General features: G+C 44.5%; 1 protein-coding gene across 1 annotated transcript in view; it reads right to left on the minus strand.

Moving 5' to 3' along the window:
* Nucleotides 1–408: 408 nt before the first annotated feature.
* The window catches only part of ITIH6 (inter-alpha-trypsin inhibitor heavy chain family member 6), a 34150-nt gene continuing 13422 nt past the window's right edge, over nucleotides 409–21136 (minus strand). The window contains 20 exon segments of the mRNA XM_055565392.1: nucleotides 409–620; nucleotides 1732–1891; nucleotides 1893–2020; nucleotides 2059–2139; nucleotides 3328–3440; nucleotides 3619–3661; nucleotides 4521–4652; nucleotides 8163–8229; nucleotides 8470–8650; nucleotides 8652–8977; nucleotides 8979–9112; nucleotides 9115–9429; nucleotides 9432–9464; nucleotides 9467–9710; nucleotides 9712–9779; nucleotides 9782–10294; nucleotides 11013–11103; nucleotides 11105–11185; nucleotides 16018–16109; nucleotides 16112–16133. Coding sequence (XP_055421367.1) covers nucleotides 409–620; nucleotides 1732–1891; nucleotides 1893–2020; nucleotides 2059–2139; nucleotides 3328–3440; nucleotides 3619–3661; nucleotides 4521–4652; nucleotides 8163–8229; nucleotides 8470–8650; nucleotides 8652–8977; nucleotides 8979–9112; nucleotides 9115–9429; nucleotides 9432–9464; nucleotides 9467–9710; nucleotides 9712–9779; nucleotides 9782–10294; nucleotides 11013–11103; nucleotides 11105–11185; nucleotides 16018–16109; nucleotides 16112–16133 — 3036 coding nt within the window.

The following is a 21136-nucleotide window of genomic DNA, read 5'->3' on the forward strand; positions in this document are numbered from 1 at the left end:
GCATCTTCTGCCTTGGCAGTCAGATTCTTTACCACTGAGTCACTTGGGAAACCCTAGGGGAACTGTAAGAGCTTTAAATAAGCCATGGGAGCCAGAGAAGGTTGTGAGGAGTATTGGTGCTTCAGGTTTTTGTTTTAAAGAAGTCACTTTTAAGGTTGCTCTGGAGTATGGATTAAAAAGGGTAGAGACTGGAGACAGTAAGGACTGTGAGGAGGCAGGAGTCTCAAAGCCTCTAGTTCCATAGATCTGCATATCTTTGTGTACGTGTTCTGGTGAATGTATCACTTAGAGCCTGTGTTAGTGTGTGTGTCCCTGTGTGTCTTCATGTCCTCAGGGCTTTGTTCCTGGTCAACCCTGTGCCCTGGCCTCTGAGTCGTCAGGTCTCTTGGCTGTGGGGTTCAGGGACCATCACAGGACATAAGCAATGTAGGGTTGGCCCAGAAACCACCATACATGAGAGCATTCCACCAGCCAGTAGGAAGCTCAGTGGGGCAACAGTCTTGGTGAATCCTCCAGCAGCTTCTTGCCTACGACCACAGGCACATCTGGGCCCTGGTGACTTCTCAGGTTTGGCCCCATAAGCCCTGCCACCAGCTTGATGTCTGCATGCTGGAACTGTCCTGAGGGAGAGAGATGGAATACCAGTCAGATCAGTGTCCTGAGTCCCACTGATAGCTCTGAGAGGATCCTAAAGCAGGGAACCTTGAAAGAAAAGTAGGAGGGAGAAGAGGCAGCAAAGGCCTGGAGGAGGGAAGAGACTGAGCATTGTGTGATTTGTGGAGGAGTCAGATGGGACAGGAGTGTAGCATGAAAGTAGAGGGCCAAAGTGGATGAGATGGCAGCAGATAGGGTACAGTCTGGCTTGAAGGAGATGACAAGTTAGATTAGAGAAGTGAGGAGGTTCAAAGGAAGTAAAAATATCTGTTCAATCCACCAACACTGCCCAAATTCTTTGGTGGGGGTCTCGGCCTCAGGTTCTGCTAGTGTTTCCTGACCTACAGTCTGGCTTCCTGCAAAACCCCTTTACATCCAGAGGGATCTTTGTAATACTCAGATCTGACTGTATCTTTCTCCTGCTTTCCTGATGGCTCAGACAGTAAATAATCTGTGTGCAATGCAGAGATGCAGGCTCAGTCCCTGGGTCGGGAAGATCACCTGGAGAAGAGAATGGGTACCCACTTCAGTATTCTTGCCTGGAGAATTCTATGGACAGAGGAGCCTGATGGGCAACAGTCCATGGGGTCTCAGAGTCCAACACAACTGAGCAACTTTCACTTTCACTTTCTCCTGCCTATGTCTTTTCATGACTCCTATTGTCTTCAGGAAAAGTCAAATTCTTCATGCGGGCACTCTGGTCTGACTACTCCAGCTCCATCTCCTCCAATCTCCATTCTTTTCCTCTACACATTTGCTCAGCTTTCCATACTCAGTGTGGGTCTCTCTCCTACAGGAGATCTTTCTTGAGCTCCAAGGCTGGGCAAGGTGCCTCACCCTGGATTCCTCCAGCTCTTTGGACTGCTTTCTGTCTAGCACTGATACTCACTGGGATCACTATCCATGTCTGGGTCTGTCTTCTTCCTAGATCAGGAGCTCTCCAAGGGCAGAGCTTGGTTCTGATTCTTCTTTGTGGTTTGAGGGTCAAGGTGCTGGGGGCTAACTGACCTTTCATTGTGGCAGAGTTTCTCTTGGGACTGGTGCTCCCTGGCCACTATCAGCCTCAGTAACACTTACCCAGTAGGCCATGGGCCAAGGGGCTGAGACTTGAGCCATTGACCACATAGAACCCCAGGTGTGGTAGTTGCAGGATGTTGGGGTTCTGGTAGTGGTGCTGGAGACCTAGGAATTCAAGGTAAGGCCCAACGTAGAGGGTTTCACATGCTGCAGCAGTCACACTGGAGCTCCAGATAAGGCCTTTTCAGTAGTGCAGGCTGGTCCCAGGACAGAAGCAAGGTACCCTTACCTTGCACAGATATGGAAATGTGGGTAATGGAAACAGTGTAGGCCCAGGGTATACAGGGGTCTACAGGGCCAACACAGGGTTGGTACAGGCCTACAGACCTACCTGGAAGTAGGTACAGATCTGGTCCTTGTGCCCTGGCCTTGATGGTGCCCCAAGAAGCTGTCTACTCACATGCAGCCCTGCGGGGAGAAGAATGCTTACCAGGAGCACAGGGTTTCACATGGTCATTCACATGGTCACCCATAGCACAGGAGGGGTGAAGTCTCAGTACCTGAAATTCAGATGAAGTGGTGCAGATTTGTGGTTAGAATGCTAGCTCCTGAGGATAGTGCTTCTACCATAGCCTATCCAGCTGCTCCTTCCTGTGCAGTGTGTGAGCATGTATGTATATGTGTGCATGCTTACCCCAGTGGGGCTGTTTGCATGTGTGTGTTTGCCTCTGAATGTGTAAATGTGTGTGTTTAGTTCCATTCATCTGAATATCTCTGGGCATATCAGTGCATCTGTATATTTGGGAAAAATGTCATGGTAGAGTGTATATTTTTTTGGTTGTATGTTTATAATATGTCTCTGGATATGTGTTTCTGGGCTTCCTAGGTGGCACTAGTGGTAAAGAACTTACCTGCCAATGCAGGAGACATAATAGACTGGGGTTCGATCCCTGGGAAGATTCCCTGGAGGAGGAAATGGCAACTCACTCCAGCATTCTTGCTTTGGGAATTCCATGGACAGAGGAGCCTGATGGGCTATAGTTCATAGGGTCGCAAAGAGTTGGACACGACTGAATAGACTTGGGACTCATGCTGGATATCTTAGTGTTATAAATCTTGGTGAATAGTTTATGTCATGTGTGTCTGGTTGTGTGTTGGTAAATATTATGTATCTTGGGGTGTTAGTGAGTATGCATCTGTCTGTGTATCATGGAATTTGTGTGCATTGGTGTGTTTTATGTATCTAGAGTAGCAGAGTATGTGTGCCTGTGTGTGTTAAATTCTTGTGAATTGGGATGAATCTGGGGTTATCAGTGTATGTATGTTGATAAATGTGTCATTGTGTATATCTGGGCATGTATTATGCATCAATATGTGTCTAGATGCATATTTGTATGTTACTATTTGTAGGTGTGGAAAGTGTCAAAATATATGTCCCTGGGTGTGTGTTTTTGTGAGTTTACTGTATGCCCTTGTATGTGTATGTGTATCTATGAGTGTCTTGGTGTTAGAGTGTATTTGTGTTTTCATGTGTCTGAATATGCACTTGTGTGTTAGTGAGGTGCACTGTTATGTGTTTGTATTAGTCCACAAATGTCTGGAGGTGTTGACGTGTGTATTTGGCTGTGGAGTTACATGAGATAGAGTCTTTGGTGCTCTCCCCTGCCTTTGGGTCATCTATGAGTTGTAGCAGTTCCCCTGGATGCTCATCCAGTGTGAAGAAGATCTTCTCTTCTGAGTGTGGGATGTGGATCACAAAGTAGGGTCCCATTTATTGCAAGGCAGGAGGCACAACTCTGTAGTTATAGCCTTAGAAGGTATGGGAGATGAGGAGAGGGAAAGAGAGAGGAGGGGAAGATAGGAGGCCATGTTTATCTCCCCAGAGAGACAGTCCAGCCCCAGTCCCAGTGCACAAGCTGTCCTATACTCAAGTCAGCAAGAGTGGCTGGCTTATTCAAGGATGAGAAAGTGAAGATGCTTGGCAACATGCCTGCAAAAGATAGGAGGACTGTGTTGATAGGAGACTGATTATTACATTCCTAGTAACTCTGTGGCCCCCTGACCTCTGAGTCACCCCAAATTCCTGAGCTCAGTACTTAAGTCTTTTCTGATATCTAGTCCCTGCCTAGCTCTCCACTGTTCTCTGTATGCTCCAGCCTAACTGAACTGAATATTCTTATGGGTACCTTGCCTTATCTTGCTAGTGACCCCACTGTTTCTGTTTCTCCTGCTACTTGGAATGCTCTCGTTCTTTTAACTAGTAATATTTCTAATTTCTAATCATTCTTCTAGGTCAGCTCAAATGCTATTTTAAAATTTTATTGATTTATTTTTGGCTGCACTGGGTCTTCGTTGAAGCACCTGGGGCTTTTTCTTGCTGTGTGTAGGCTTTCTCTAGTTGTGGGGGCTACTCTTACTTGTGCTGCACGGGTTTCTCATTGTGATGGCTTCTCTTGTTGCAGAGCATGGACTCTAGAGTGAGTGAGCTTTAGTAGTTGCAGCATGTGGGCTCTAGAGTGTGGGCTCAGTAGTTGTGACACATGGGCTTAATTGCCCCACAACATATGGGATCTTCCCAAACTGGGGATCGAACTGGTGTCTCCTGCATTGTTAGGCAGATTCCTATCCACTGTGCCACCAGGGAAGTCCCATTAATATTTTAATTTGCATTTTCATTATGACTTAAGAAGTTGAACATTTGTTCTGTTTTGAAGTGCTGGTTTTAAGTCAATTTTCAATTGGATTGTCCTCATTTTTCTTCCTGTAGATTTCTAGAACTTTGTTATATATTATTAACATAAGTGGAAATGAAAGCTTGGGGGTCTTTGTCAGCGGAGCTCTTTGTTCACCTTTCGCTAGTACTGCAGAACTTTCCTGAGATTTCATGCTGCCTCCATCTCCTCCACAGATCTCTTCAGAATTGCTGTCCCAATGAAGATTCCATGCCAAATGTAAAAGAAATAGGAGAAATCCTTCACACTCTGAGGGCAAAGAGGTCTCCAGCCCACCAAAAGGCACACCTTCCTTCTGATTAGGAGAGTCTTCATTGGCTTCCCAATCTGACCTTGCACATTGCCAAGACTGAGACCTTATGCTCCCCATGGCATCTTAGTTTTTCAAGCTCAGTTCAGTTCAGTTCAGTCGCTCAGTCGTGTCCGACTCTTTGCGACCCCATGAACCACAGCACGCCATGCCTCCCTGTCCATCACGAACTCCCTGAGTTCACTCAGACTCACGTCCATCGAGTCAGTGATGCCATCCAGCCATCTCATCCTCTGTCGTCGTCCCCTTCTCCTCCTGCCCCCAATCCCTCCCAGTATCAGAGTCTTTTCCAATGAGTCAACTCTTCGCATGAGGTGGCCAAAGTACTGGAGTTTCAGCTTTAGCATCATTCCTTCCAAAGAAATCCCAGGGCTGATCTCCTTCAGAATGGACTGGATGGATCTCCTTGCAGTCCAAGGGACTCTCAAGCATCTTCTCCAACACCACAGTTCAAAGGCTTCAATTCTTCAGCGCTCAGACTTCTTCACAGTCCAACTCTCACATCCATACATGACCACAGGAAAAACCATAGCCTTGACTAGACGGAACTTTGTTGGCAAAGTAATGTCTCTGCTTTTCAATATGCTATCTATGTTGGACATAACTTTCCTTCCAAGGAGTAAGCGTTTTTTAATTTCATGGCTGCAGTCACCATCTGCAGTGATTTTGGAGCCCCCCAAAATAAAGTCTGACACTGTTTCCCCATCTATTTCCCACGAAGTGATGGGACTGGATGCCATGATCTTCGTTTTCTGAATGTTGAGCTTTAAGCCAACTTTTTCACTCTCCACTTTCACTTTCATCAAGAGGCTTTTTAGTTCCTCTTCACTTTCTGCCATAAGGGTGGTGTCATCTGCATATCTGAGGTTATTGATATTTCTCCTGGAAATCTTGATTCCAGCTTGTGTTTCTTCCAGTCCAGCGTTTCTCCTGATGTACTCTGCATATAAGTTAAATAAGCAGGGTGATAATATACAGCCTTGACGTACTCCTTTTCCTATTTGGAACCAGTCTGTTGTTCCATGTCCAGTTCTAACTGTTGCTTCCTGACCTGCATACAGATTTCTCAAGAGGCGTATCAGGTGGTCTGGTATTCCCATCTCTTTCAGAATTTTGCACAGTTTATTGTGATCCACACAGTCAAAGGCTTTGGCATAGTCAATAAAGCAGAAATAGATGTTTTTCTGGAACTCTCTTGCTTTTTCGATGATCCAGCGGATGTTGGCAATTTGATCTCTCATTCCTCTGCCTTTTCTAAAACCAGCTTGAACATCAGGAAGTTCACGGTTCACATATTGCTGAAGCCTGGCTTGGAGAATTTTGAGCATTACTTTACTAGCATGTGAGATGAGTGCAAGCTCAGTTACGTTCAAAATTCTGAGCCTGGTGGGCTGCCGTCTATGGGGTCGCACAGAGTCGGACATGACTAAAGTGACTTAGCAGCAGCAGCAGCATAACATTTATGACATGCATTCACTTGATCATTTATTTATTCATTCACGTGCTGTTTAAGCATCAGGAACATGGTGGTGAAAAAGTGAGTCATGATTTCTGACGTGGTGAAGCTCATATTTAAGTTGGGAAGGCAGGCATGAATGAAATTATAATTACCAATTGTGACAAATGCTATAAGAAAAAAAGAATAGATTGACCGAGAGAGTTGCAGGTACTCAACATAGTGTGAAGCAGTAGTAAGAGGTAAGAAGGACATCTGAGTTGAGATTTAATGCATGATCTGGAGCTTGAGTGACAATGGAAGAAATGAGGGTGGTAGGCAGGAGCAGGGCAAAGCAGAGCAATTTTCAAGCAGGGGGAACAGCTTGGAAGAGGTCCCTGTGTGGAGGCAGGGGAGAGGGTAGGGCCTATTGGCGGAACAGGAGGCCAGTGTGGCCTGAGTTCAGAGGGTGAGTGGGAGAAGGTGAGGTCAGAGAGGTATGGGATATAGGGCAGGTCATGCAGGGACTAGTAGCTCATTAAAAGGACTTTGAACTTTATTCTAAAAAGTATGATAAGAAATGATAAGTGCAATAGGAAACCCTTGAGGGGAGTTAAGTAGGGAAGAGACATGAAGTGATATGTTTTTAAATGATCCCTTTGCTGGGGAAGAATGTCCAAGAGAATATCTCAAAAAAGGAAGAAAGAAAACCAGTGATGAGTCTGGAACAGTTTTCTAGGTGAAGCACAATGGTAGTCTGCCCTAAGATAGTGACAGTTGGGGTAGTGAGAAGTGGGTGCATTTGACAAACAGAGATAACTGTGTCAGGTATTGAAGATGGATGGGATATTGGGAGGGAGGATGGTGAAGGAGAGGGGTATGTCAAGAATGTCATCCCCAAATTTATATCCCTGTAAATTATTGTCACCACCAACTTGTTCTAATCCTGCCCTATAACGTCACCCAGGAAATGTCACTCCTCTCAGAAAGGTGAATAATGAAGTAATGAATCACATTCATCATGGGACCAAAGTGTGTAGGTTCAAATCTCTTACTAGTGGTGTGAAGTAGTGTCACTTCTCTGTGCTTCAGTTTCCCCATGAGTAAAATCCAGATAATAAGAGGTTTTTGGTGAGGATTAAATGAAGACTACAAGTACAGTATGTAGATCAGTACTTGTACATAGGAAGAGCTAAAAAATGTAAAAAACTAGAAATAAAACCACCATATGAATCAGCAATCCCACTCCTAGGCATATACCCTGAGGAAACCAAAATTGAAAAAGACACTTGTACCCCAATGTTCATTGCAGCACTATTTACAATAGCTAGAACATGGAAGCAACCTAGATGTCCATTGACAGATGAATGGATAAAGAAGTTGTGGTACATATACACAATGGAATATTACTTAGCCATAAAAAGGAATGCATTTGAGTCAGTTCTAATGAGGTGGATGAACCTAGAGCCTATTATACAGAGTGAAGTAAGTCAGAAAGAGAAAGATAAATATCATATACTAATGCATATATATGGAATCTAGAAAGATGGTACTGAAGAATTTATCTGCAGGGCAGCAGTGGAGAAACAGACATAGAGAACAGACTTATGAACATGGGGAGAGGTGGGGAGAGGGAGATGTATGGAGAGAGTAATATGGAAACTTACATTACCATATGTAAAATAGATAGCCAATGGGAATTTGCTGTATATCTCAGGGAACTCAAACAGGGGCTCTGTATCAACCTAGAGGGGTGGGATGGGGAGGGAGATGGGAGGGAGGTTCAAGAGTGAGGGGACATATGTACACCTATGGCTGATTCATGTTGAGATTTGACAGAAAACAACAAAATTCTGTAAAGCAATTATCCTTCCATTAAAAATAAAAAAAATGTAAACATTATTTCACAGCCTTTGGAAAATTTAAAGACAACTGTCATCATCTTCCTCATTTTTTATATTCCTCTCATTAAGCAGGGGTGTTTATGGAGCACAAAACAACGAATCAGACCTACCTTGCCCAGGGATGCTCCCATTTATAACCCCACATCCCTTCTCTGCTTGTGAAGCATAAGCAATTCTCTTGTCCAACAAAGCAAATGTCAAAGCCACAGCTTGACCAGTTTGTTTCTGTGCATTTCCCAGTCTTAACATCTCTTCACTCCCAGGGCCTCTAATTCTGTGCCTATGTGCTGAAGCCCAGAGAAGTTAAGTATCTCATTTAAAGTCTCAAAGCAAGCAAGCAAGTGGCTTAAATCATAAAAATCTGCACGGGCTTCTGGTTCTTAGTGCTCTCTATTCTCTATTCCCTTGTGGCTTGACCTCTTGTTCATAGACATAGGTGGTGCTTTGGGGCTCTGGCAACAGGTCATGCTGATGCCAGAGCCTTCCAAGGGGCAGCAGAGAGGGCAGGGTGGGGTGAAAGGGAGTAGTGAGGAATTCTCCAAGGGCAGAAATGGTCATGGTACTGCTGGGACTTGTGGGACTTGAGACTGTGCTTGGGAGTATGCAAAGCCTCTGGAGGTGGGGGCCTGAGCTTGGCAGGCCTGGAAGGTAATGGGATTTTGTGTTTATTAGGAGTTGGTGTCCTAGATTGGAAAGTGATAAACCTAGGGAAGGTTGGTGAGGTGGGGGCACTAGGTTTAAGAGGTGATGGAATTTTAGGGGTCTTAGGTAAGAGGATCCCAGGTTTAGGATATGGCATGTTGTTTGGGGTCTTAGGAGCAAGAACCCTTGCTGTGGTGTGTGGTGGGTATATGAGGATCTGATGTGTGGAGAATTCAGGCCTGGGCTGCGACAAGCTTTTTGATTGTGGTATAAGTAACCCCAGGTTGTGGGAGTGATGAGGCATCTCATTTAGTTTGTAATGGAGCACCAGGTTTGGAATGCAGCAGAGTAGCATGTTTCATAGGGCCAGTTTGGGGAGGGGCTAGAATGCTAGAATTCAGAGGTGGGACTTGTGTCTTGAATTCATGGCTAATACAGTACCAAGGTTCTGATGTAATGGTGTGCTGGACTTCAGGAGCAATAGGGCACCAAAATTTGAGAGCACAAGGACAGCAGGTTTTGTCCTAAATTTTGGCTGAGCCAAGGTTCCAGAATCCTGTTATCCTGGAATTTGGGGCTTTGGGTATGCAATGGTGTATGGGGTACTAGGGCTCCGACTCAGTGGCCTTAATTCTTTGGAACTGGGTATCTTCTTTGTAGAGACAAGAGTAGTTGAGGATAAGTAGAACTTTGATTTCACAAGCCTTTATTTGGGAGAAACAAAGGGCACTAGGTTGGTTGGGTTGTGCCTGCCCCTAGGCCATGACTAAGGGCATGATGGTGCCTGGTCCATCTGTGGTAGAAGTCTGTTTCCTGGCTTTCTCACTGGCTTCTTTGGGCTGTGCCACGACCAGTAAAGTCAGAGGTGTGACAAAATTTTGTTAAAGGGACAGACTGAGGACTTTGGCAGCCAGCATGTGGTGAGTGCTGGCATCACAAGCGTGGAAGCATGCCTCCAGTAGCTCTCTAATGGTGATGTAGGCCCAAAGGCAGTGTATGAAGTGGGCTACATTGGGGGGCTGGCTCTTCTGGGAAACCAAAGACCTTTTGGCTGCTGTTGGCGGCCACTTCGCTGTGGCAGGCCATAGAAGCTGACCCTTGGGCCCATGGGCTTTCAGGTGGATGTGTAGTTCCTTCTTGCCTGGCTGCACTTGGCCTGCCACTACAGGCCCTGAACCACCAAAGTAGTTGGGGAAAAGGGCCCAAGGAGAGGCCCCAGTCAAGCCACCCAGGTAGTCCAGATGCACATCTGCCAGCAGAGACATGGAAATCTCTTCATAGAGGCCTCTGGCTGTAGGGGCTGCACTGGTATCTTCATATATGTGCCAGGCTGCTCCTCAGTTCTCTAGGGACAAACAACACAGCAGTGGGAAGTCAGCATCATTCCCAAAGGCCAAGCTGAAAAGGGCCACTTTGTTGCCCAGTGCCTGACGGATGTTAGAGAGGATCACACTGGAAGTTGTCACTCCAGCTGTGGGCTCCCATCTGTCAGGAAGAAGATGAGAGGGATCCTCCCCCACAATGGGGCTCCTCCCAAGCTCCTGGTTGCTATGCTTTAGCACTGCAGCAGCTGCCAGCAGAGCCATGTTGATGTCAGTCTCTAATTCGAGAGCAGACTGTGAGACTACCTTTTCTAGTAATTTCTACCCCCATTCCAGACACACTGAGCACCTCGTTAACTTCCCAGGCTCAGTCACATCTCCTTATCTTTGCTCAGACTGTTTCCGCTGCTTATCCTTCCCAATTCCCCACTCCCACACAAACTCCCTGAGATCTGACTGTGGGTCCCACATGTCCTTGGCTTTTATCACTTCCTGTCTCAGATTGCTTTGCCTGTTTCCTGGGGGGATGTCTCATTCTTTAGTCAGAGTGGCAGCTCCTCAAGGATAGCATCCCCACCTCTATGTTACAGGGGAAGAAGGGGCTGCGTGGTCAGGAGGTGGTAGGAGGGGGATTCTTCAGTAACTGTTTGAGAGAGGATTGATCAAAAGCCAAAATCAGGGCAGAAACTTACTCAAAATACTTAGAAATAAATATCTAGATTATTGATAAAATACAAAACGAAAGTTTTAGCAAATTGAGTATATGCTTTAAGGAGGAGGAAACTCAGCCCCAAAGAGGAATGTGCCCTAAAATACATGGAGAATAAGCTGTGCTCTGTTAGGCAAAGAAGCACAAAAGGATGAAGGAAGATATTTGTGTAAAATTTAAAAGTGATATTTCAGACATTATGAGAGGTAAAGTCGATGGGTGAATGATGGGAGAATTTCCAATGTCACCAGAGTCTGCCAATTTGAGTAGGTAGGTCTAACACTTACAACCAGCATCTTCCATATGGCCCAGGTAGTCCTTAGTGCTGTGGACATACTGGACGGTGGCCTGGATGGAGCCTCCAGCTTTCCAGACACTTAACTGTGTAAGAAAAGGAGATGATGTTGAAGTAGTCACTGGCCCGCAGGTTACCAAGGATAACATTCATTGCCTTTTTAGTCTGTAGGATATAGATGAAGTAAAGGAGATGGACCAAGACCTGAGGTCTTGCTCAAGACTGAAAGGCACTTTCTATACAAAGTATTGAAGTCTAAGTGTTGTAGGGTTTTAACATTTTCTGATTCTGCTGCTGCTGCTGTTAAGTCGCTTCAGTCGTGTCTGACTCTGTGAGACCCCAGAGACAGCAGCCCACCAGGCTCCCCCTCTCTGGGATTCTTCAGGCAAGAACACTGGAGTGGGTTGCCATTTCCTTCTCCAACGCATGAAAGTGAAAAGTGAAAGCAAAGTTGTTCAGTCGTGTCTGACTCTTTGCGACCCCATGGACTGCAGCCTACCAGGCTCCTCCATCCATGGGATTTTCCAGGCAAGAGTACTGGAGTGGGGTGCCATTGCCTTCTCCTTTCTGATTCTAGCACTCTGTAAATCTAGAAGTCCTAAGACCTAAGTCAAAATGCTCTATAGGCTCTAATGGCGCAAAGCCTAGAACTGCACTGTCCAATGGTAACTGCTAGCCACATGTAGTTATTTAAATGTAAACATACGTTGTTGCTGTTCAGTCACTCAGTAACATCTGACTCTTTGTGACCCCATGGACTGCAGCATGCCAGGCTTCCCTGTCCATCACCATCTCCCTGAGATTGCTCAAATCATGTCCATTGAGTCAGTGATGCCATCCAACCATCTCGTCCTCTGTCATTCCCTTCTCCTTCTGCTCTCAATCTCTCCCAGCATCAGGGTCTTTTCCAATGAGTTGGCTCTTCACATCAGGTGGCCAAAGTATTGGAGCTTCAACACCAGTTTTACCGTGAATATTCAGGGTTAATTTCCTTTAGGATTGACTGGTTTGATTTCTTTGCAGTCCAAGGGACTCTCAAGAGTCTTCTCCAACACCACAGTTCAAAAGTATCAATTCTTCTGTGCCCAGCCTTCTTTATGGTCCAACTCTCACATCCACACATGACTACTGGAAAAACCATAGCTTTGACTAGACTGATATTTGTCAGCATTTAACTACTGTTTACCTTTGGAGTATATTTAACTAACGAACTGTACATTAATTAAAATTGAAGAAAAAGTCAAAATTCTGTTTCTTCACTTGCAGTAGCCACATTTCAAGAGTTCAATAACCACATGTGGACAGCAGCTACTGTATTGGACAGTAAATTAGTACATCTAAAAGTACATACTTTTAGAACATTTCCATCATCAAAAAAGTTCTACTGGACTGTGGTGGTCTAGAAGGTTCAAGCTCTGTGCTTTCAGAGCACTAGGATTCATGTTCCTATGGTTTCTGAACCCCGTGACCCAAGATTCAATGATTCCAGGGCTGCCCTAAAGTTTAAGAGTGTTGGATCCCCTGGAGAAGGGAATGACTATCCATTCCATTATTCTTGCCTGGAGAATTAAATGGATAGAGGGGCCTGGTGGGCTACAGTGGTTGCAAAACGTCAGACATGACTGATGACTAACACGTCAATGATTTTGCATGCTTTGGTTGCAGTTCTCTCTAATCTGTTCTTCTACCTTACCATCTGTTTCTTCCAGGCTGGTCTTCTCACCAGCCCCCAGATAACCTAGATTCCATTTCATCTCCACAACTTTGCTCTTTATTTATATCTTCACAGTTACTTCAGTTGCTCTTTCTCTGGGCAGCCCTTCCTTGATTGCCTACTCTGATCCATGCCTTTCACACCCAGACATTCTCTGTCCCTGGCTATTTGCTGCTTATCTTATGTGGAATATTTTCATCCTCCATACAGATATTGTGTCCTCTGAGAACAGGGCTTAGAATGCTACTTCCCCTTGGCTCCCTTTTCCATGATGTATTTAGTATAGGGCTAGACTCAAGGAATATAGTATGTAGGTTCTAGTATTAGGTATCATTTATAGGATACTTGCTATGTTCCTGGCACTGTAGTTTAGATGCATAAGCTAAGCTCATTTTATCTTTACAGCAACACAATGAACAAAGTGCTAATAATATCCTCATTTTACAAGTGATGACATTGAGGCTCAGAGAGTGAAGTGGCTAGTCATTGATGGACCAGGGACTCAAATGTGTATTTTGGAGGTGTTAAATCCAGTGATTTAAGGCATAATCTTTTATATAGGTGTGGATTCTAGAAACCACACGAAGAACATTTGTGGCTTGCCTTTCTCTCTACATCTTAAACTGATAGAAGATGCCTTGAATGTTCCTAAGTAGGTCACAAGTTTTCCTGCCATAAGATGGGATAGGTCACACATTCTGGAATCAGAAGCTGAGCATCATATTCTTATTTCCATTGAGAGGACTGTCACATAAAGGATGGCTTTTCCTAAGAATCTCCTATCCAGGGACAGATTATGTTTTTAGAAGTATGTTGCTTAATCTCCCACTACTTGGAGATTTTCCAGCTGTCTTTCTGTTGCTGATTTCCAGTTTTATTCCATTTAGTCTGAGAGCATGCTTTGTATGATTTATATTGTTTTAAATTTGTTAAGGTGTGTTTTATGACCCACAATGTAGACTATTTTGGCAAATGTTCTATGTGAGCTTGGGGCAAATGTGTATTGTTGGATGAAGCATCGTATAGATGTCAGTTAGATCCAATTAATTGATGGTGCTATTCAACAGTGTCCTTATGTATTTTCTGTCTGCTGGATATGTCCATTTCTAATATAAGGAAGTTGAAGTCTCCAACTATATTAATGATTTTTCTATTTCTTCTTGCAGTTCTATTAATTTTTGCCACACACATTTTGACACTGTAATTTCAGTTGAATACACAGTAAAGATTATTATGTCTTCTTGGAGACTCAACCTTTTTCCATAATATAATGCACTTCTTAATCTTAACAATTGTCTTACTCTGAAGTGTACTTGGTCTGAAATTAATATAGCTGTTCAGCTTTCTTTGGGTTAGTGTTAGCATAGCATATGGTTCTATCCTGTTACTTTTAATCTATCTGTGTCTTTATATTTAAAATGGGCTTCTAGTAGAAAACATATAGTTGGTTCTTTTGTTTTGTTTTCTTTTAATTGACACTGACAGCTTCTATCTTTTAACTGGTATATTTAGACAAGTCATCATTAAAATGATTACTGATATAGCTAGATTAATATTTGCTATATTTTAAAACTGCTTTCTCTTCATTTCCCTTTTTTGCTTTGTCTCCTACTCTTTTTTCTGACTTCTTTAATTTTAATTGAGTGTTTTATATGGTCCTGTTTTCTCTCGTCTCTTAGCATATCCATTACGTTAAGAAAATTTCTTAGTGGTTGCCCTAGAGTTTAAAATATGCCTTTACAGTTAATCCAAGTCCACATTAAAATAACACTCTATGACTTCATGCATAGTTCAAGCATCTTGTGACAGAGTAGTCCAATTCCTTTCTCTTGTCCCTTATACCACTGCTATCATTAATTTCACTTATCAATAAGCTATAATCACTGAATACATAGTTGCTCTAATTATTCTGAGTAAATTGTTATCTGTTAGATCAATTAGTTTAAAAATAAAATATATTATTTTACCTTTATTTATTATTTCTCTAACAAACTTCCTTTCTTTATATAGATCCAAGTATCTGAGCCATCTCATTTTCCTTCTCTCTGAAGAACTTCTTTTAACTTAGCTGTGCAAGACAGGTTGGTGACAATTATCTCAATATTGGTTTGGCTGATAAAGTCTTTATTTATCATTTTGGAAGGGCAATTTTGCTGTCAAATTGGGTGGTTTTCTCCTTCAACACTTTATATATTTCACTATACTCTTTTTCCTTGCATGGTTTCTCAAGAGAAATTAAATGTAATTCTTATCCTTGTTCCTCTATAAGAAAGATATTATTTTCTGTGGGCTTTTGGGCTTTTTCAGGATTTTCTCTTTGTCTTTGATTTTCTGCATATGCCTCCATGCACATCTTTTAGCATTTATCCTGCTTAGTGTGCTCTGAGCTTCTAGGACCTCTGACTTGATAGATGTCATTTGTTATTTGGAAAATCTGTGCCTGTTATTCCTTCAAATATTTCTTCTGCAACTTTCTTTCTTCTCCTTATGGGAATACTATTAAACATGTTACACTTTTGTATAAGTACATAGTTCTTGGATATTCTGTTGGTTTTCTATTTTTGTTTTCATTCTCTTTGCTTTTCACTTTGGGAAGTTTCTATTCTCATTCTTCAAGTTCACTGATTCTTTCTTTGGCCATGTTCATTCCCCTGATAAGCCATAAAAAGCATTATTCATTATTCATTATTGTTACAGTGTTTTATATTTCTAGCATTCTTATAAATTTTCTTAGAGTATACCTCTCTGGTTAAATTTCCCATATGTTTTTGCATGTTGTCCACTTTTCCCATTAGAATCCTCAGCATATTAGCCATACTTGGCTCCATATCTATGGCTCCTAAGAACTATAAGCCCAGGGCACAGTACTCTTTTGGCTATGTAGTCAAAAAACAAGAAAACAAAGCTGTGGCCCCTTGACAGTTCAGAGTCTAAAATGATCAAAGTTTTAATATTTTTGACTCAGCCTTTATGATGCCAGAGTACTCTAGCTCAAAGGCTGTTTAACTCTGAGCCCTTATGAGATCTGGAGGCTTGTGGTGGAGGCTATCGATGGGTTCAGGCCCTGTGGTCCTATGTTTCAGTATCCCTAGGGTTCTGTGGCTCCATGGCGATGGGGGTTCTAATTGATAAGGAACCAAGACACTAAGGTAGGCCTAGGCCTATAAGGTCAAAGGGTGATGGGATGGCAGGGAGTCCGGTCTCAGGGAACCACTGTTCCAGCACTCCGCTTTCTGAGCTTTCTAAATCAAAAGCTACGAAAGACCCCCAGGGCCCCTGTTACCTGCTTCATCCTGGTACCACACATGGAGCCACTCACGTCGAAAACAAACCCCACATTTTTACCAACAGGTGGAAGGCCTCTGGGTGCAATTCATAAATAAAATAGCCGTTGTAAATCTGAGGAAAACAGAAGTGAAATCAACAAAAACTGTGAAAGCGTCTAAATCAAGTCCTCTCTTATTTTGCTACATAAAACTCTACTCTTTTCCTTCCTAGGCCTTATCACTGTTGCCATTAAAATAGGCATTTGTGGGATTGCTTGCTCAATGTCCGTCTCCTCCACCAGAACTATGTATCTCTGCTGGTCAGACTGCCAGCCCAGGGCCTGCCCCTGAGTGTGGAGAGAATGAGACTGGCTTGAGGCCAAAGGCTCCAAGGATCAGGATGTCTATAATATGTGAGTTCCTGTCTGTGAGAGCCGGGCTTGCACAGTCTTGAGGGCCCCTAGGGACGATTTGCCTGCGTTCCAGGAACTGTAAGTACTGTTTCAGCCTCTCTCTATAGAGTGAGTCTGAGGCCCAGCTCCATTGCTGCCAGGGGCTGGGAGTTTGCAGGGCCTCCCTCTCCTCCTTCAGCCTCCTTTCTGCTGTTGCTGGGCAGAGCAGGGAGGGGAGGAGGGAGCAGAGTCTGAGTGAGCAGTTTGTTCAGAAGGGATTGGTTAGACCAGGTGCAGATGCCTTGGGCTATCAGGTATGTGATTGGCTGCTGACCCCCATCCCCCACTCCATCTCTCTTTCTGCAGAGCCTGGGGCCTGGGACAGCTGAGGGAAAGGGAGAGGGAAGTTGGGAGGGCCCCCAGGACCAGTGGCAGCTCAGCCTAAGCAAGTATAGGCTTGCAGAGGGTCTGTGCTGCCCAGAAGCCTGCAGCAGGCTCTACCCCAGGATAACCAGCTTATTCTCCTCTCAGACATTCAGGCATTCTCTGATCACAAAGCTGGACACACTATCTCCTCCCCTCTTGGAGGGCGGGAGCTGGGAGTAGAGAGAAGGAAGGAAGGTGGGAGGACATCTTGCTCTTCTCCTCCATGCCAGCCTTTTAATTAATTCACAAGCACAAGTTTAGGCGCTGTCTGCACTTTGCCCTTGCACACTACAGCAGTCCCCCCAAAGCCTGAGTCAAACATCCTGCAACTGCCCAAGCAACAGGCAGAGTCCAGCTCTCTTTCCATGTTCTTCCCATACCTGTGTAGGTGAGAGCTTCTGGGAAAATCACATCCCTACCTCTCCATGCACCCAGGTTCACTGGTGGTGCCACACCTCACATCTTATAAACCAGAGGCATTACCTCTCACACTCCCTTCAGCTATCATGCCACACTGTTCTCAGGAGCCGTCTCCCTTCCCTCCACAGGAGAACGGTAAGGGCACCAGGCCATGTCCCTTGGACTGCCCACTCCACTCTTGCACAAGGTCCACATGCCTATATGCCTCATCCCTCTACTGAAAGACAAAACAATCCTTCCCTGACCCCATGCATGCCCAGCTTCCAGGACCTCTTCCACCAGCCAGACTCCTACTCTCCAACCCCACCCATGCACCCGACCGGGTCTTCTTTAGAATTTAAAAATGTTGCTGTCTTTTCCATCCACTAAGAAAACCTCCATTCATCCCAATCCCACACAAACTTCAAACCAGCTCCTTTCTTCCCGGTAGCATGCCGAGGTAACGAACTCACAGCTGTAACGGTCTTCTCACCTCCAGTTTACTCCGCTGCCTACGGGAGCCTAGCTCCCACCCTCACCACTGATCCTTCTCTCACCAAAGGCAGCAATGACTAGTTGGTTTGAAAACTCACTGGATGTACTTCAGTTCTCCTCAGACTGCACCTGCCTGATGTTGTTCACAATTGACAATCACTTCTGGTCCTTAGAAGAATCTTGTCCCCTGGGATTCAGAGATGACGAAAGCTCCTTATTCTCCTACAGGCTCTCAGGCCCATAGGGTTCAGTCTCTTTCTTCAGCTCCATGTTCTCCCCGTGTTCCATAAGCAGTGTTGCCTAATATTTGTCAGTCGTGGCATGCAAAGAAAATGATTACATTTGTGTAGCACAATGGGGGAAGTGGTGGGCATTTAGAACCCTGAACAGCCCGATGTCAGTTGGTGGGGCTGGATATCCCAAGGGTTGTGGAAGTCAATAGCTGCTAGACTGGGAAGCTCTGCTTTAGCAACTGCCATCCTAGATCTGCTCTTCTGGCTCTAGACGTTCTGCTTGGGTCACCTCCCTAGCTCTCTTGGATTCAACCCATGGATCTCCATTGCTGACCCCACAAGTCCTTCTCCAGTCCAATGCTCTTCACTCGTTCCCCCTCCACAAATTCATACCCACTCACCCCTGGACCCATTCCCTTGGATGGCTCAAGCCTCTCAACATAAATTTTATATTCCTTATCAAGCCCCTGCAGCACTCATGGCCTTCAGGCTCACCTCTGAACATACCATGAGCCTCAAATCAACGCTTCAGGAGCTCCAATCCTCTTGTAGTTCCCTTCACACCCCTGGATTTTTCCAACCTCCATTCTTTGTATCATGCAACCCTCAGTTTACTAGATTGCCTTTGCCTCTGAGAGCGTCCTTCCCAACCTGGCACATGTCTTTGAATTCTTTAAGACCACAGTATGTCTTTTCTTCCTCCAGGGAGCACTCTCTGACCTCCTCACCCCTCACAATGGCTTCCATCATACTTAAGCTGTCATTGACAAAGCACTTCTCATCTTGAGTCATTCTTGCATGTCTCTGTTTCACCTGGAGACAGTAAATAAGATCAGTGTGTGATTCACTTCAGGGTTCCCAACACAGGCAGTAGTGGGCATAACGGATTAGGTGTTCATGGAGTGAGGGGGTTGGGCTTTGAAAGGCAGGCATACTCAAGTAAAATGGTAGGTAGGTGGATTGAAGGGTTCTTGTTTTGGGGATGCAGGAATCAGAGCACACCCTGGGTGGGAGTATCAGTTCAATTCAGCCGCTCAGTCATGTCCGACTCTTTGCGACCCCATGGACTGCAATATGCCAGGCTTACCTCTCCAACACCAACTCCTAGAGCTTGCTCAAACTCATGTCTGTCAAGTCAGTGATGCCATGCAACCATCTCGTCCTCTGTCATCCCCTTCTCCTCCTGCCTTCAATCTTTCCCAGCATCAGGGTATTTTCCAATGAGTCAGTTCTTCACATCAGGTGGCCAAAGTATTGGAGCTTCAGCACCAATATTATTCAGGACTGATTTCCTTTATGATTGACTGATTTGATGTCCTTGAAGTTGAAGGGACTCTCAAGAGTCTTCTTCAACACCACAGCTCAAAACATCAATTCTTCAGTGCTCAGCTTTCTTTATGGTCCAACTCTCACATCCATACACGACTACTGGAAAAACCATAGCTTTGACTAGACGGACCTTTGTCAGCAAAGTAATACCTCTGCTTTTTATTTATTTTTATTTTTAAAGAAATGGCTTCAGAAACCCATAGGTATAAAGTATTCACAATTAATACCTCTGCTTTATAATATGCCGTTTAGGTTGGTGATAGCTTTTCTTCAAGGAGCAAGCGTCTTTTAATTTCATGGCTGCAGTCACCATCTGCAGTGATTTTGGAGCCCAAGAAAATAAAGTCTGTCAGGGTTTCCATTGTTTCCCCATCTATTTGCCATGAAAGGATGGGACTGGATTCCATGATCTTAGTTCTTTGAATGTTGAATTTTATTTTTTTTTTTTTTTTTTTTTTTAATTTTATTTTATTTTTAAACTTTACATAACTGTATTAGATTTGCCAAATATCAAAATGAATCCGCCACAGGTATACATGTGTTCCCCATCCTGAACCCTCCTCCCTCCTCCCTCCCCATTCCATCCCTCTGGGTCGTCCCAGTGCACCAGCCCCAAGCATCCAGTATCGTGCATCGAACCTGGACTGGCAACTCGTTTCATACATGATATTTTACATGTTTCAATGCCATTCTCCCAAATCTTCCCACCCTCTCCCTCTCCCACCCCCCTTCACTTTCATCAAAGGCTCTTTAGTTCCTCTTCACATTCTGCCATAAGGGTGGTGTCATCTGTGTATCTGAGGTTATTGATATTTCTCCTGGCAATCTTGATTCCAGCTTGTGCTTCATCCAGCCCGGCATTTCACATGATGTACTCTGTATATAAGTTTGATAAACAGGGTAACAATGTACAGCCTTGGCATACTCCTTTCCCCATTTGGAACCAGTCCGTTGTTCCATGTCTAGTTCTAACTGTTGCTTCTTGACCTGCATGCAGATTTCTCAGGAGGCAGCTAAGGCGGTCTGGTATTCCCATCTCTTTAAGGATTTTCCACAGTTTGTTGTGATCCACACGGCCAAAGGTTTTGGAGTAGTCAATAAAGCAAAAGTAGATTTTTTCCCTGGAGGTCTAATGCATTTTCTATGTTCCAGGGGATGTTGGCAATTTGATCTCTGGTTCCTCTGCCTTTCCTAAAGGCAGCTTTACATGTGGAAGTTTGAACACCTTTCCAGCTTGAACATCTGGAAGTTCTCGGTTCACATGCTGTTGAAGCCTCACTTGGAGAATTTTGAGCATTACATTGCTACCGTGTGAGATGAGTGCAATTGTGCGGTAGTTTGAGCATTCTTTGGCATTGCCTTTCTTTGGGAATGGAACGAAAACTGACCTTTGCCAGTCCTGTGGCCACTGTTGCTGTTTCCAAATTTGCTGGCATATTGAGTGCAGGACTTTCACAGCATCATCTTTCAGGATTTGAAATAGCTCAATTGCAATTCCATCACCTCCATTAGCTTTGCTCATAGTGATGCTTCCGAAGGCCCACTTGACTTCACATTCCAGGATGTCTGGCTCTAGGTGAGTGGTCATACCACACAATGGTGTGTGATGTGTCATGGTGTGAGGGCAGCTGGAGGATGGTTTGTGTGCTGGAGGCAGTGAGAGGTGCTGTGGAACAAGCAGGCTGGGACCAGACATCTCAGGCTGCCACACAATTGTTGTCAAGACAAGCGTCCCGGATCAGCCTCTACTCCTCTGGAAGAGGATGGGACCTTGGCATGTTCTTTGTGAGTGTGTGAGCTCAGAATTTAAGGGCTCCCAGTTTAGGCAAATGGCTCAAGTGAGGCTAAAAGGCTTTTTAAAA

This window comes from Bubalus kerabau, chromosome X (genome assembly GCF_029407905.1).
Source record: "Bubalus kerabau isolate K-KA32 ecotype Philippines breed swamp buffalo chromosome X, PCC_UOA_SB_1v2, whole genome shotgun sequence".
Classification (NCBI taxonomy): Eukaryota; Metazoa; Chordata; class Mammalia; order Artiodactyla; family Bovidae; genus Bubalus; species Bubalus kerabau.